This window comes from Orycteropus afer, unplaced genomic scaffold, assembly GCF_000298275.1.
Source record: "Orycteropus afer afer isolate SDZICR_OR568_19922 unplaced genomic scaffold, OryAfe1.0 scaffold00026, whole genome shotgun sequence".
In the NCBI taxonomy this organism is placed as follows: domain Eukaryota; kingdom Metazoa; phylum Chordata; class Mammalia; order Tubulidentata; family Orycteropodidae; genus Orycteropus; species Orycteropus afer.
In genome coordinates, this window is record NW_006921613.1 from 11,164,198 (window position 1) to 11,180,446 (window position 16,249).

The window sequence follows — 16,249 nt, forward strand, 5'->3', positions numbered from 1 at the left end:
GCCCAACCTTCCTTCTGAGGAGTGGCTGGTGGGTTTGAACCGCCAGCCATCTGGTTAGCAGGCAAGTGTCTTAGCCACTATGCTACCAGAGCTCAACATTTTTAACTTAGTACTCAGATAAACTTAACCAGAACCATCATTCTTCTGTTCTAGAGCTACTCATTATTTCCAGTCTTTCAGAATAAAAACCTGAGTCCTTCAAATTGTCAATAATACTCTAGTCAATCCATCTCCTCATCTTCAAAAATAAGTCCCTCCCTGACTCCATCTTTTCTCTGCTCATTTTATCTTTCTTGGCCTCATTCTGACTTCTCAAAAACACAGCACCTGTCCCCCACCCAAAAATCAGCTGCTAACTCTTTCTCTTGCTTTACATCTTTTTCTCAAATATCTTGTTCTCATCCAGTATTCCTTTCCAACTTTTTTTTTTTTCAATATATATCAGAGTATTTTAACATGATTAAATATATTTTGGGAGCTCTGGTAGCATAGTGGCTAAGTACTTGACTACTAACCAGAAGGCTGGCAGTTCACACCCACCAGCCACTCCTCAGAAGGAAGATGGGACAATCTACTTCCGTAGTGATACTGCCTCGGAAACCCAAGGAGGGGTCACTATGAGTCAGGTCTGACTCAACAGCACATGACAACAACAACAACAGAGAGTGCTTTGGAAAAATCAATCTATACAGCGATTCTTATCTTACCTGGCTTCTTATAAGTCACATAGATATAAAGGAAGAACTCAATGACATAGGTGATGACAGCTGCCCACCAGTTGATGACAAACATAACTGCGCAGCACAAAACAGCTCCAAAAAGAGATACCCACATGTTATAAATTCCATATGCAGGTCTCCATCCTGAAAGTTAAAAAATATATTTATGTACACAGGAAACATTGTCAAGCCACTACCACCATGCCACTGCATATTATTACAATGGAGGCAACATGTTTATTTCTTTCTTTCTTCCCCACTACCGCTATCCCTACCCCTGGTATAGAGAATCAGAATTTTTAGGTAAGTCCCTAACTCTATTGGTACTTTCACAGGATCTTGAATACCTGATTTATTTTATAAAGGGACATTTAGAAAATGTTAAGCATCTGAAAAATATGCCACTCATGAGCTCTCTATATTTCTTCCATGCCCTCTGATTGTCTTCCCAAACTACCAAACCTTAAGCATCTTATTTCTATGCCATCGGGAGTTAAAAAGAATCAAAACACCAAAAAAACAAACTCACTGCCATGGAGTCGATTCTGACTCATAGTGACCCCTCCTTGGGTTTCCAAGGCAGTATCTTTATGCAAGTAGATTGCCCAATCTTCCTTCTGAGGAGTGGCTGGTGGGTTTGAACCGCCAGCCTTCTTGTTAGCAGTCAAGTGCCTTAGCCACTATGCTACCAGAGCTCTCAAAAGGAATCAGGAGGGATAAAAAGTGTAGAATCCAGCAATTGGGAAGGAGGAACTCCTTGGTGGTCCAAGAAAGAGGAGGTTAAGACAATGAATAAGCTAATAATTCCCATGGAGAACACAGAGCTTGAATTTTGTTCCCATGGAGAAGACAAAACTCTATTAGGTTATGATGATGGGGTTTGTCCTTTCAGAAATAATAACCTATGGGGAAAAAGGGTAATTTTTCTAGCAATGGCTTCTAAAAACCCAGTGTATTACTGTGTCACATTTTACAATGAAAATATTTCTCTGGTTCATACATGCTTGGGGATTTCCGTGTTTTGTTATCTTTTTCTTACAAAGAAAGAAGCTGGGAGGCAGTACGATCAGCGTGGGAAAGCTCTGATGTGGAGGGAACATTTGGTCTATGGGTGAACAACGTTCTAAATTCAGAGTTGCCAAAACACAACATAGTTTTAAAAATCTTCAGGAGCAATTTCTTAAATGGCCACAAGATGGAAATAGCACTTCAAGAATATCACTGGAAATAGTCTTATTTTCTTCTCTCTCTCTCTCTCTCTCTCTCTCTCTCTCTCTCTCAGTGTGTGTGTGTGTGTGTGTGTGTGAGAAAGAGAGAGAGAGAGAGAGAGGCATTCTCTGGGTCTGTATACCCATGTGTCACCCCCCTATGTGTTTTTCTACTTCTCTCTCCCTCTTTCCTTCCCCCCTTACCTTTCACTCTTCCCTTACCCACCTGCAAATTTCATGTTGTTATTCAAAACTGGCCATGACACAGCACTGGAGGCATCTCTTACTGCGGTTGAGTCAGATCCGACTCATAGCAACCCCTCTTTGGGTTTCTGAGGCGATATCACTACGAAAGTAGATTGCCCAACCTTCCTTCCAAGGAGTGGCTGGTGCATTTGAACTGCCAGCCTTCCAGTTAGCAGTCAAATGCCTTAGGCACTACACCACCAGAGCTCCTATTGGAGGTGTGTGTGTGTGTATATATATGTATATGTATATTTATATGTATATATGTATATATATGGTATTCTTTCAATAGCGCTTTCTGCTTATAAGAACAAAACATAACAGAAACAAAAAGTAAAATATCTCCAGGATGAAATTAAACCAACTACAATAAATTAGTCCCCATTCTCTTCTGTATCTTAGTGGTTCTTGGTGGATAAAGGTTTCCCTTCCATGTATATTTTCTCTCATTGGCAGCAGGTTTTCCAAAGGAGGCTTGAGATTTTGGCTGGCCCCAAAAGTCTGGAAATGTGTCTGTTTCCTAAATAATAATCATCATGATGAAGAACTCCTTGAAGGTCAGTAATGATAAGTTTCAATTTTGGTGGAAAGGCAGAGGAACTTCTATTGGCTAATGAAAGCAAAGAAGAGGTGCAGGGTGACTGGACAGGTTCTTTGGTGTGAAATTTTGAGCCACTTGGAACCACAACCCAAGGAGTGCATCGAGGTCACCAGCATCAACATGATGGGGACCTACTTATCCTTTTCTGCACCATGAGCAGGAAACAAATTTATAGTAAGGAAGTTGCAAATATATACATTTATTCCACTTCTGTGGTCACTTTCACCCTGGAAATAAATAGTGGTGTTTTTCTACTGCTGAAATAAATGTGGTTTCTGTTGCAATGAATAATTTATTGCCACAAGAGAAAATTGACTTTACGGTTGGTCAAAAAGGCCATTGCTCAAATTATTCTTTTTCTATTTCAGAAGTCATCCCCAACTCACCAAAATAAAGTGGATTATGCTGCCCAGTAGGATATAAGGACACATATAAACACTGATGTAGCACTTTACATGGATTCATTTAATTTTACTGAGACAAACTGTTTAAGATTATTTTTGTTTTGAAAAGTCAACTTACCTGGAGATTTGGCATAAGAGGCATGGAAGCAAGAGAAATTAATAAGTGCATATGAGGCCAGGAAAAAGTTGGAGATGATGGGAGCAATGGTGTTCAGTTCCGCTGTAAAAGAAGAAAATTGAGCATGGACGTATGAGTGATGAGACTAGGGGCCGAACAGCTGTTATAGCCTGGAAGCTTGACTTTATTTGGAAATTGAAAACATAGCTAGCATCTGTAAAAGTTTAAGAAGTTAGTGATTTTTCTTTGCAGCTGCATTCATTTTAGAATATATTCTTAGCCAGATTTTCATACAGTAAAAAGCAAGAAAACCTACCAGTCAGAAAATAGACCATCAAGACCTCTACCTACAGAAAATTCAAGTGAAAGTGAACAGAGGATTTGGGGATTGGACAGATGATAAAGTGTCCTGGAGCTACTCTGGAGGTTCCAAATTCTTCATTATCTGCTATGTATGCCATCAAATGGCTCTGCAAGGTGGCAAATTAGTTAAATACCAGTCTGCTGGGAAATTCCAAGTGGAAATCTTGCTGTATATACCTAACACGCTGTCTCTGACTTTCAGGACTTTTGCATCTCATTTACACCTTTTTACACCCACCAGCCACTCCTTGGAAGGAAGGTTGGGCAATCTACTTCCATAGTGATACCATCTTGGAAACCCAAGAGGGGTCACTATGAGTCGGATCCCACTCGATGGCAGTGCGTTGCATTGCGTTTTGTTACATCATTAGAGAGCTCTCTGAGGGCTCACCCAAAATACTTTTACTACCATGGCTGACTAACCAGTATGATTTAATCCCAGCTGGATTGTTTATTGTGTGATATAAGAAATAATATGGAGACATTCCCACTTACCTGAAAGTTGGATGTCTATCAACCTCATTGATGCAAATGCATGTTGCAGCTGGGTGGAATTCTGGAACACGGATGCCAACCAGACAATAGGCCAAAATTAACCAGTTGCCATCCAGTCAATTCTGACTCACAGTGACTCCATGTGTGTCAGAGTAGAACTGTGCTCTATAGGGTTTCTGAGGAGCTTGTGGGTGGACTCAACCCTCCAACCTTTGAGTTAGCAGCTAAATGCATTAACTGTTGGTACCATCCAGAAATTCCTAGGGAAAAATACCTGCCTGAAAGCTGTGCTCTGAAGCTAATCCATGTTGTGCTCACAAAGTACATTTTAAAGATATGACTTAATTTACATGAATATTTTTTAAACTTTGGCTCTTTGATCACTAGAATGTAGCATAAGGCAATGATTTGTAATCTTAAATGTTAAATTACATAACCAAGGTATCCCTGTACACAACCACTTTGTTTTCAGATTTAAAAAAAAAAAAAACTAACAAATTCAGTCATATTTTTTCCTCTTCAACCTTGTACTGATTTGATGAGGTTTCGTGAATCACAGTCGTTTCCTCCACAATGGGCAAATGAAGGGCCTGAGATCATGCAGTGATGATGAGCCCTTAGCGTTTAGCCTTATTGTGCTGAGGAAGCCTCTGCCCACCTAGATTTGGGAACATTACCCTTTGCCTTTCTTTGCCTTCTTTTCCTCTGATATGCTTACCAGAAAAGATGGTGCCCTTGGGAGGAGTAAGGAATGTGCAGACTAAAATTGATGAATTTGCCTGTCTGAGATTATATAACTGTTTCTATATTGCTTAGAAGGAGCTCTCACGGCACAGTAGTTAAGGCATTCAGCTGCTAACCAAAAAGTGGATGGTTTGAACCCACCAGCTGTTCCATGGGAAAAAGATGAAGCAGTCTGCTTTCATAAAGATTTACAGCTTTGGAAATCCTATGGGGAAGTTCTACTCTGTCCTATACGGTCGCTGTGAGTCAAAATCCACTCATTGGCAGTGGGTTTGGTTTCATCATATTACTTGGGGAGAGGGAACCAAGATTGTATTCTAGGGAAGTGGTTCTCAAACATTGTTGTGTCTGTGAATCTCTTAAGGAACTTGCAAAAATGCAGATTCCTTATCTTCAAGGCTCTGATCCAATAACTCTAGGTCTAGGCCTGAAAAATCTTCACTTTAACAAACAAACGAACCCAGGTAATTCTGATGTAGGTGGTCAATGGACCATATTTTTTTAGAAACACTAACAGAGCCAAATCAATTCTCCTGCCAGCTGTCAGTCCAGATGTTGCAGCTGAGGGGAACTTTGGTGTTAGATGATACCGGGCAAGTTAGAGGCTGGATTCATCTGCATTTGGTTGAATAGGTTTCTAACACCCAGAGTCAAAGAAGAGATTAAAGTCCAGAGTTTACCTTGAGTTCTTCAAATGCCCTTGAGACACAAGGATTTTTCATTTCCTTCTTAGATTCCAGTATTCTCAAATGGACTATTAGACACAAAACGAGTAAGGTCTTAAGCTAAGAGAAAAGCCCTATAAGTAATTAGGATTCTTTGGCTTTCAGTGAGAACAAGAAAACTACGAACCAATGAGAATGAACGCCATGGCAATAATGAAGGTGAGAAAATACCCTCTCAGGGGTTCGTTGTTTTTCCCATATCCCTTCGCAAAGAACTGCAGGCCTTTGTAGATGTTGTCCTTGCACAGAGCCTAATGGAAAAGAAGGAGAAATCTGTCATTTATATCTAAACCAAAAAAAGAAAACCCACACCCACTGCCATCGAGTTGATTCCGACTCATAGTGACCCCCATTGGGTTTCCAAGACAGTAAATCTCTACAAAAGTAGACTGTCCCATCTTGCTTCAGCAGAGTGGCTGGTGCGTTTGAATCACCAACCTTCTGGTTAGCAGTCAAATGCCTTAGGCACTGTGCTACCAACCTCATTTATATCTGCATACTGTCATTTTCTCTAGGTGATTCAAATGAGGATTTGGGGAAAGATTAAGTGAGACACAATATGGGGCACAAGTTAACACTGCAGTTTATCATTCTTTATATCATTGGAATTGATCCTGAATATGTGGCACCTGAGCCAGATGCAAACATTAAACTGCTTCAGAAAATGATGGAAAATAATTGCTGGTGAGAATGAATATTTCAGGTTGATCCACAATCAATGCAAACAGCACCAGGGAGAAGCACCTGTTCTTGTGCCTATCTTACCTGGAACACCTTGGGTGCACTGACAAGGGAGGCCAGGGCTGAGGACAGTGTTGCAGAAAAGATCCCAGCAGTGATGAGGGGGCCAAACCCAGATACCATGCTCATGACCTTGAGGAAGAGATGTTGAAGTAAGGAGGCTCAGCCAACAGTAAAAAATTTTTAGCCAAACTCTTAGTAAATACCTCCCTTTCCATCCTTTCTACTTTCCATGATCTGTAATCTCCTTTTCAAGCTAATTGCCTTAAAACCAGACTTCCCCCCACCCCACTTCACTCTCAAGTTCTTAGATTTGCCTTTTCAAAATGGAAGTGACCTTTTTTGGTTGTTCATAAAAATAATAAATGCTCACCACAGCCAATACTGTGCTGAAGATACTGAAGAGAATAAAGGAGAAATAATTTCAAGGATTTTGGCAACAATGTCTCCCTCTGGTCCTTCTGGTCACATGTTTTTTGACCATACAGCAGAAAGTGTTTTTAAATAAGGTTTGAAGAGAGGCTCTGCTGTTTACCAGTCTTTTTAAAGATGGTTAGTCACCTTCCTTCTTCTTACGTACAGAAACTTTTCAAACCTTTGCTTTTTCTGTGCTCATTAAACATAATTTTAGATCCAAGACATGATGAGCTTCTATCAGCTTAAGTCACATTTTGGAATAATGACTTAGGCTGTGTTAATTTCTCTTTGTTGGTTGTTAAAATAGATGAATGGAGCCTTCAAGATAAATTTACTCCCTCTGCTCCCGAGTCACTCAGACAAATTAGTATGTTCCAAGTCTGACAGTTTTCCCAATTTCCCTTGTTCCTTCCCCCTCATTTACTTTTCCCCTAATTTACCTTCCTCTCAAGACGGAATGACACAGTGGCTGCAACAATGGGTTTAAACATAGCAACGATTGTGGGTATGACGCAGGACCAGGCAGTGTTTCGTTCTGTTGTACATGGCATCAGTATGAATTGGAACCAAGTCGATAGCACCTAACAAAACAACTGCCACTCACAATTTCCCTCTTGGCACTATTTTTCAGTCACCCCAGTACCAGGTCAGAGGCGTATTTGCAAGCTGAGGCCCGTGCATGAACGCATCCCAACTGCTAGCTAATCTAAGTTTCTTCTCTCCACCATGAAATCTTGCACAATTGACTGGAAGACACAGAGTATCAAGTGGTAATCTCTCCTTGGTGATGCAATTCATACAACATTCTGCCGCTATCACATGGGATGGAACTATAGTATTTGATGTCACACAATGCCTGGATGAATCCTTTCCCTTCCATGTAAACTTCTGAGTTCAAATTGATCAATAATCAATCAGTTGCATAGTTGGAAATTGTATTACACATGAAATTCTAAAACTGAAAACAATAGTAATAAACTTTAAAAAGTTCAAACCTGGAAATTGTTCATCAGTCCATACTGACATGGTTCATGTTGACATCTTGAAAAGTCATAGCCCAACCCACAGGCTGCTGAACCATTGCAGTTCATTCCAGAGATGATGGTGTCATTCATACTCCCAGTGGCATCTCGGACCACACAGGCTCCTGCAGAAACAACCATGGTTTATCATTTCTTTAAAATGGCTCTGCTCCCTTATGAGTTTTTGTCTGAAAACTTAGTTTACTTTGAGAATGAACAGGTTAATTTTCTATCTTCCTTTCACTGTAAAATTTTCCTGGGACGTTATGGTAACCAGAGGTCACAATCCTCTGAGTCCTAGTGGTGTTCCCCTGTCTATCAAAGGGTGGTCCTTCCACTGCCTTGGTGGTTAACCTCCTAGATCTTGCCTACTTTTGTAAGAGACTTAAGGGTTGGGACTCTGTCTTCCTTATCTCTCAAAATGTCTATAGCAGTGCCTTGCCCATAGTATGTATTCAATTCCTATTTCTGTCTTCATGGTACTGATTAGGTCTTTTTCCAAGTTGAAGGAGTTATTTTCTTACTTCTCAGGAGACTAAGGAATGACATTATGGACTTCTAGAAATCAGGAGAACTGAGCCGTTATTTTCAACTACTAATGTTATTTATATAAATTTTTAAACAAAGTTGTAAGTATACTTTATATACAATTTTAATGGTTTAAATCATAGGATAAATATTTTGGGATAAAATATTAAGATCTCATAGGTAATGTTGATGGTCAAATAACATTTATCTCAGTTTATTTTCCTATATTCCATTATTTTTGTACATTTGGGTATTTCTATTATTTTCTATTGTAAATAATCTATGATGAACAGCATTAGGCATAACATTTTCCCTCTCTATTTCAAAATATTTCTCTTAGATGCCTAGAAATGGAATTTTAAGATGATTGATGTACATTTTAGCCATTGCTTTTCTGTGTAAGTTTCTATAACTGTAATCTCAGCCGTTATATATCTGACAGGATTATTAAAGATATGTGAATATATGTGTAAAATGGATATTAACTTTTCTAAATTGCTTGAAGAATAAATACTTTGCAAACTAAATGCCAAACGATAAACAGTTCACTTTGCTTTTCAAACTTAGTTGGAGTAGCTTCTCGTTCTTGGTAATAACTCCATGACAAGTCAATGTGATGGGAACCCTCACTCTAAGCCACGGAATTTACATTCTTTGCATCTGGGAAAAACTTAAAAATCACAGACTCTTCAAGGTGAAAGAGCCATTTAAAATAATCAGTGCAAGAATCCTTTCTATGGTAGTCCTGAGAGGTGGCCTGCCAACCTCTGCTTATCACTGAAAAATTATGGATTGTTTGTTAGCATGTAAAACTACCCATTGCAGACTGTACCTTTTTGCCTCATCTATTTATGTCAAGCTGACTTTTCCGAGCTGTGTATTTTAACCTCTGCATAATAGATCTTCCCAGATTTGTAGAAAGCAAGCCCTTGAGCCAGCATGTGCACTGGTGACCCCATTGACCCTGCCTGCTCCTTCTCCTCCCCCCGGGAAAAGTATAGAAATGCAGATTTCCCACCTTCAGTGGCAAAAAACTGAAAGAATCTCTAAAGTCAGGTTTATGACCTTACCCATTCCTTCATTTTACTTTTATTTAAGAAAGAAAATCATTTGGGAAATTTAACTTAAGGTAGTTTTGATGTCATTTTTAAAGCTGTCAATTTCCTAAAGCATTGGAACAAAATCTCTTTACATGTAACTAAACTCAGAAATGCCATGATACAGTGAACAGCCTTATCCAATTTCCTCAAATAAGAGGTGAGAGAAGCTTGAACCTAAGTTCATTTTTTTCTGATTTCTTTTCCCCAGAAATCAATTCAAGATATACATATATTCTTTACTTGTTTTCCTTTCAGTAAGCAGAGCATAACTTAGATGTTCCCTTCAGTAAAATCTCATCCAGCTTCCACAGTGGGCCAGCCTGGAGCTATCTTCTCTATTCTGCTCTGAAAGAAGTTTTCTTCTCTGAATGTTGGGAAACTGCTCTTCTTCTTTTGGGACAATGCATAAGCAGGAGGTGACCCCCAACCAGGAGGGGGTGTGGCTGCAGGCAGCAGGTGGAATCAAAATCAGCCTCAGGAACAGCAGGCAAATACACACATTTTCTGCTCACTGAGCAATGTGGGGGCTGGCCACCCACACTGCCAGCAGGTGGGTGTTGGTCTGTTTTCCTGCCAATTGGTGACAGTGACATTTCCATACCAGGGACAGCAGTGCAAGGATGAGCACATCTTTTTTACTTGCCTAAGGCTGTTTTTTCTTTTTCCTTTTGGCTTCTCTCTTGCTCTGTTTCTCACGTGCCTCCCACGGCAAGGGATATGCATGCTGGAGTGGTAGCTTTCTAGCTTTCTTCCAAAAGCCAAAACTCATTGCTGTTGAGTTGATTTTGACTCATGATGACCCTATAGGACAGAGTAGAACTGCTGCATAGGGTTTTCAAGTCTGTAAATCTTTACAGAACCGAAATGTCACAACTGCCTCCTGCCGCACAGCTGGTGGGTTCCAACCACCAAACTTCCAGTTAGCAGTTAAGTGCTTTAATGCTTTAACCACCACACCACCACCAGGGCTCCTTATAGCTTTCTTAGCAGTGGGATTACACCTGGAGTAGCAAAATGGGACCACTTTGTATTCAGGTTGAATGGCAATCTGGTTAGCTCTACCCTAGCCCTGACTGGGAGTCTCTGAGTGGTATAAATGGTTAATGCACTGGGCTACTAACTGAAAGGATAGAGGCTGACTCTATCCAGAGGCACCTCAGAAGAAAGGCCTGGTGATCCACTTCTGAAAAATCAGTCATTGAATACCCTACAGAGTACAGTTCTACTCTAACACACATAGGATGGCCATGACTTAGAATCGACTCTGTGGGAACTGGTTTTTAACCCCGATCCAGAGACCTGCATTACAGCTTAATTGCATTCAACTAAACGCTAAATTAGGAGCTCTGGTAGCATAGTGCCTAACTTGTTTGCTAACCAGAAGGCTGGCGATTCAAACCCATCAACTACTCCTTGGAATGAAGGTTGGGCAATCTACTTCCATAGTGATACCACCTCAGAAACCCAGTGAGGGGTTGCTATGAGTCAGGGCTGACTCCATGGCACATAATAACACAACAACAAACCCTAAATTAAGGTTCCAAAAAGAGGACTTAGAGAATTGTCTTTAAAAAAATTTCTACTTATGCTCCACTGAAAGCCCACAGGATGAGAACAACTGAACCTCTCGCAATTCTGACATTTTGACACCACAATTGTGCAACTTACCTACACAAATGGCAACTCCTAAGTAGGCAACAGTAGTGATGAAAATAGCCAGCATGGTTCCTCTGGGGATGGCATCTTGGGGATCCTTTGGACAAATAATGTGAAGGTAGGAGAAGTGAGGGTGGGATGAGAAACAGTTAACTTGGAGTCATTTCTACATTTTCAAATATGTGGGCTATCCTTCCTGAGGCTCATTCTAAAGAAAAGATCAGGCAAATGGTGCAATGGAGAGCTGGAGTTCTTTCAAAGAGGTGTTTAGACTGAAGAAAGAATTCTTTAAAACTTTGCACTGAAAGGGAGAGTTCTCTAATTGTCCAGGAGGAAAATTTTATAGATAAGTCTACTACCTGGTTTATTTATTAAAATTTTTGCTTCCCTTTATCTCCTCGGAATTTCATGTAGATGTAGCAAGCCTTGAAGAATTAGGGGAAAATATACAAACATATATGGTCCATTGACAATATCTGTGAGTATGTGTGGAGCTCTGGTGGCGTAGTGCCTAAGGCACTTGACTGCTAACCAGAAGGCTGGTGGTTCAAACCCACCGGCCACTCCTTGGAAGGAAGATTGGGCAATTTACTTCCATAGTGATACCGCCTCGAAAACCCAAGGAGGGGTCACTGTGAGTCGGATCAGACTCGACTGCAGTGAGAGAGAGAGACAGAGAGAAAGAGAGAGTGTGTATTTTTTTCTATTAAGTTAGGTTGCCTTTTAAAAAAATTACTTTTGAGTGAGCAAAAAGGATGATCTACTAAATTCTCCAATCCTTCAAATTCCCCATTTGGAAAATAGCTCAGGAATGACTGCGATGGAAGATAATTAATTTCCATAAGCATGCATAAAGAAAGAGGCAGATTCAAGCTTATATTAGAAAATGTCTTTTTCTCTCACTTATAAATGTATCTACATTCACCAAGTTGAGTTCATGTCATATATAATACACCATTGTATATCATGTTTGAGGGATAAGTCATGTTATAATCAATTCCAAAGGAGCATAACTCTTCTAAAGAATTCGGTTCAACTGAACAGGGATTATTAAATAGAAATTTTAATGCATTCATTGCTTATACAAGACAGTGCCTGGCATATAGTAGGAATCAATGAATATTGAATTCAGAGATGCACAATCTCAGGAGGACTTCACACCTGCCCCCCATCAGAGGGCATGAGCTTCATCTGGACAAATAAGCAATTAATGTAGTCAAATAATAGTTGAGTATTTTTAAAATGTATATCTACTGATCAAGTCCATCAAAAGAGTGAACTCACAGTGAATGCACTCATTCTGATGGTTAGAAATGATCATCAAATGAAGTGAAATTACCCCTATGTGGAAGGAAGCTAATCTGCTAGAAAGCCACTCTGTGATCATTAATTCCTTCCTTCTCTTCTAACTGACAGGATTTGTTCTGATACATATTTACTCAGTCTCTTCCTTCTAAGCTACTGGCTCCAGAAAACAAGTGAGGCAGGTGTGTGCAACTGAGCAGTACGTGGAAGGGAGAAGGCAGTCGTGGATGAATTGGGCCATCCTCAACCTCCCAACTAATGTTGTATTTCAAAATTCTTGTATCAATTCAGGATTTCTTTGCACCAGAGTGAAGTGTGAATAATTGATTCAAATGGAGAGAAAGAAAATATACTTAAGGGTAAGAGGTGTGAAGGTGGAAAGCAGCCTTGTACCTGCTACACAAAAAATTGTTTTTAAAACGATGTGCTACGCACTCTAAAATTACTTAAGGAGACTATGCATGGGAACCTAACTTCACCCTAATAAATTGAAATACCAATATATTAATGTGACATTTATTTAATGACCATTTATTCACATTGTGTGCTCTGACTACATTCCCCCTAGACAGAGTTCATGACTTAACAAATTCTTATTCTTAGTTTTCACTTTAAATCTTAGTTCCTATCTCTAAGCAGAAACCCTAAATCTAACCTTCTTTCACCTTTCTTCATTAAATATATATATTTTTTTTCTTAAGAGAGATTGCAAGCACAGACTTTTGGTAAGATGGTGAAATAGGCAGAGAAGTTCCACAGACACTCTTCAACAAAGAAAAGAAACCAATTGGCAGAGATACAGAAGATAATCCTGGAGCCCTGAGCTTTGAAAGGAAGTATACAGAAGTGGATTAGGCACCAACTAGTGGAAAAACCTGAACGAAAAGAGTGAGTACTGAGATGGTCAAAGCTGCAGACTGTCAGCTACTCTGACGGGACCAACAGCCTGAATATTTCCAAGTGGTATTGGGACCTGAGAATTGACCTAAAGATCAGCCCTGGTCACCAAGGGCTGCAGGGATGAGTGCTCTGATTGCCTATTACTAGGAACGGAAACAGCAAGGAGGGAGAAAACCTGAGTTGTGGACTTTTGGCTGTCTGGGGGGTGCAGCCATTTTGATTGTTTACAAGCAGCAGCCATTTTGGATATTTAAGTGATTGAGGGTGCAGCCATTTTGATTGTTTACAAGCAACAGCCATTTTGATATTTAAAGGGACAAAGGGCACAGCCATTTTGAATGTTTACAATCAGTGGCCATTTTGGATTTTAAAGTGATAGCATGCTCATTCAGATTCCGAGGACCGAAGAATAGACTCCATCTGCCAAGGACAGCAGGGATATACGGGAGGCAGACAACAGGAAAGGAGACAGGTGGTAAGTGTATAAGTGTTGCCAACTAGCAAATAGAGGAGCACAGCATAGTACCGTGCTTATATAGATAAGATACAAACAAAACAAAGAAAATTAAAATCGTGGGTAAGTCACTCCAAAATGTTGTTGTTGTTAGGTGCTGTTGAGTTGTACCCGACTCATAGCCACCCTATGCACAGCAGAACAAAACACCGCCCAGTCCCATGCCAGCGCCACAATCCTTGCTATATTTGAGCCCATTGTAGCAGCCACTGTGTCAATCCATCTCGTTCAGGGCCTTCCCCTCTTTTGTCGACCCTCCACCTTACCAAGCATGGCATCCTTCTCCAGGGAATGGTCCCTTCTGACAACATGACCAAAGTAGGTGAGACAACGTCTCACTTCCAAGGAGCATTCCACCTGCACTTTCTCCAGGACAGATCTGTTAGTTCTTCCAGCAGTCCACAGTACTTTCAGCATTCTTCACCAGGACCACAACTCAAAAGCACCAATTCTTCTTTGGTCTTCCTTATTCATTGTCCACCTCTCACATGCATACGAGGTGATTGAAAATATCATGGTCTGTGTTAGGCACATCTTAGTCCTCAAGGAGACATCCTTGCTCCTCAGCACTTGAAAGATGTCCCTTGCAGCCAACTTGCCCAGTGCTATACGTCATCTAATGTCCTGACTGCTGCTTCCATTGGCATCGGTTGTAGAACCAAGCAGTATGAAGTCTCTGACAACTTCAATCTTTTCTCCATTTATCATGATGCTGCTTATAGGTCCAGTTGGGAGGATTTTTGTTTTCTTTATATTGAGATGTAATCCATACTGCAGACTGTAGTCTTCAATCCTCATCAGTAAGTGCCTCAAGTCATCCTCACTTTCAGCAAGGAAAGTTGCATTGTCACTGTGTCATAGGTTGTTAATGAGTCTTCCTTCCAATCTTGATGCCACATTCTTCTTCAGATAGTCCAGCTTCTTGGATTATTTGCTCAGCATACACATCGAATAAGTATGGGGAAAGGATCTAACCCTGATGCACTCCCTTCTTGATTTTAAACCATGCAGTGTCCCCTTGTTTTGTTTGAACAATAGCCTCTTGGTCAATGTACAGTTTTCTCATGAGCACAATCAAGTGTTCTGGAATTCCCATTCTTCTCAATGTCATCCACAATTTGTTATGAGCAACAAAATCAAATGCCTTTGCATGGTCAATAAAACACAAGTAAACATCTTTCTGGTATTCTTTGCTTTGAGCCAGCAGCTATGATATCCCTTGTTCCATGTCCTCTTCTGAATCCAGTTTGCACTTCTGGAAGTTCTCTGTCAATATACTGCTGCAACCATTTTTGAATCATCTTCAGTAAGATCTTATTATTTGCATGCAATAGTAAAGACATTGTTTGATAATTTCCACATTCCGTGGAATCACCTTTCTTTGGAATGGGTACAAATATGGATCTCTTCCAGTCAGTTGCCTAGGTAGCTGTTTTCCAAATCTCTAGGTGTAATCATGTGAGTGCCTGCAGTGGAGCATCTGTTTGTTGAAACATCTCAGTGGGTATTCAGTCAATTCCTGGAGCCTTATTCTTCACCAATTCCTTCAGTGCAGCTTCAACTTCTTCCTTCAGTACCATTGGTTCTTGATCATATGGCACCTCCTGAAATGGATGAAGATCTACTATGCCAGGAATGACAATTTGAAGAGGAATGGCATGGTGTTCTCATCACAAATGATGTTTCAAGATCTGTCCTGAAGTACAATGCTGTCAGTGATAGGATAATATCCATATGCCTACAAGAAAGACCAGTTAATATGACTATTATTCAAATTTATGCACCAACTACCAAAGCCAAAGATGAGGAAACGTAAGATTTTTATCAATTTCTGCGGTCTGAAATTGACTAGACATGCAATCAGGATGTGTTAATTATCACTGTTGACTGGAATGCAAAAGTTGGAAACAAAGAAGAATCATCAGTAGTTGGAAAATTTGGCCTTGGTGACAGAGATGATGCTGGAAATCGCATGACAGAATTTTGCAAGACCAGCGACTTATTCATTGCAAATACCTTTTTTCAACACAAATGGTAGCTATACACGTGGACTTTGCCCAATGGAATACACAGGAATCAGATTAACTACATCTGTGGTAAGAGGTGATGGAAAAGTTCAATATCTTCAGCCAAAACCAGACCAGGAGCTGATTGTGGAACAGAACATCAACTGCTCATATGCAAGTTCAACTTGAAGTTAAAGACAGTTAAAACAAGTCCATGAGAGACAAAATATGATCTTGAATAATCAATCCCTCCTGAATTTAGAGACCATCTAAAGAATAGATTTGATGCATTGAACATCAATGACTGAAAACCAGAAAACTTGTGGGATGACATCAAGAACATCATCCATGAGGCAAAAAAAAAAAAAAAGAAGGTGGGGACCAGGTTTGCTGGTCCAATAGAGCCTGGTGTAACCACTGAGACTATGGCCCCGAGC

At 40.2% G+C, this 16,249-nt stretch overlaps 1 protein-coding gene across 1 annotated transcript in view; it reads right to left on the reverse strand.

The window, feature by feature from the left end:
- Positions 1-16,249, reverse strand: part of SLC12A1 (solute carrier family 12 member 1) — a 124,277-nt gene that overhangs the window by 58,424 nt on the left and 49,604 nt on the right. Inside the window, exons 9-14 of the mRNA XM_042783677.1 lie at positions 11,100-11,184; positions 7,777-7,928; positions 6,389-6,496; positions 5,751-5,874; positions 3,297-3,398; positions 708-863 (exon numbers count right to left, since the gene is read on the reverse strand). Of these exons, the coding sequence (XP_042639611.1) occupies positions 708-863; positions 3,297-3,398; positions 5,751-5,874; positions 6,389-6,496; positions 7,777-7,928; positions 11,100-11,184 (727 nt within the window). The remainder of the gene's footprint in view (positions 1-707; positions 864-3,296; positions 3,399-5,750; positions 5,875-6,388; positions 6,497-7,776; positions 7,929-11,099; positions 11,185-16,249) is intronic.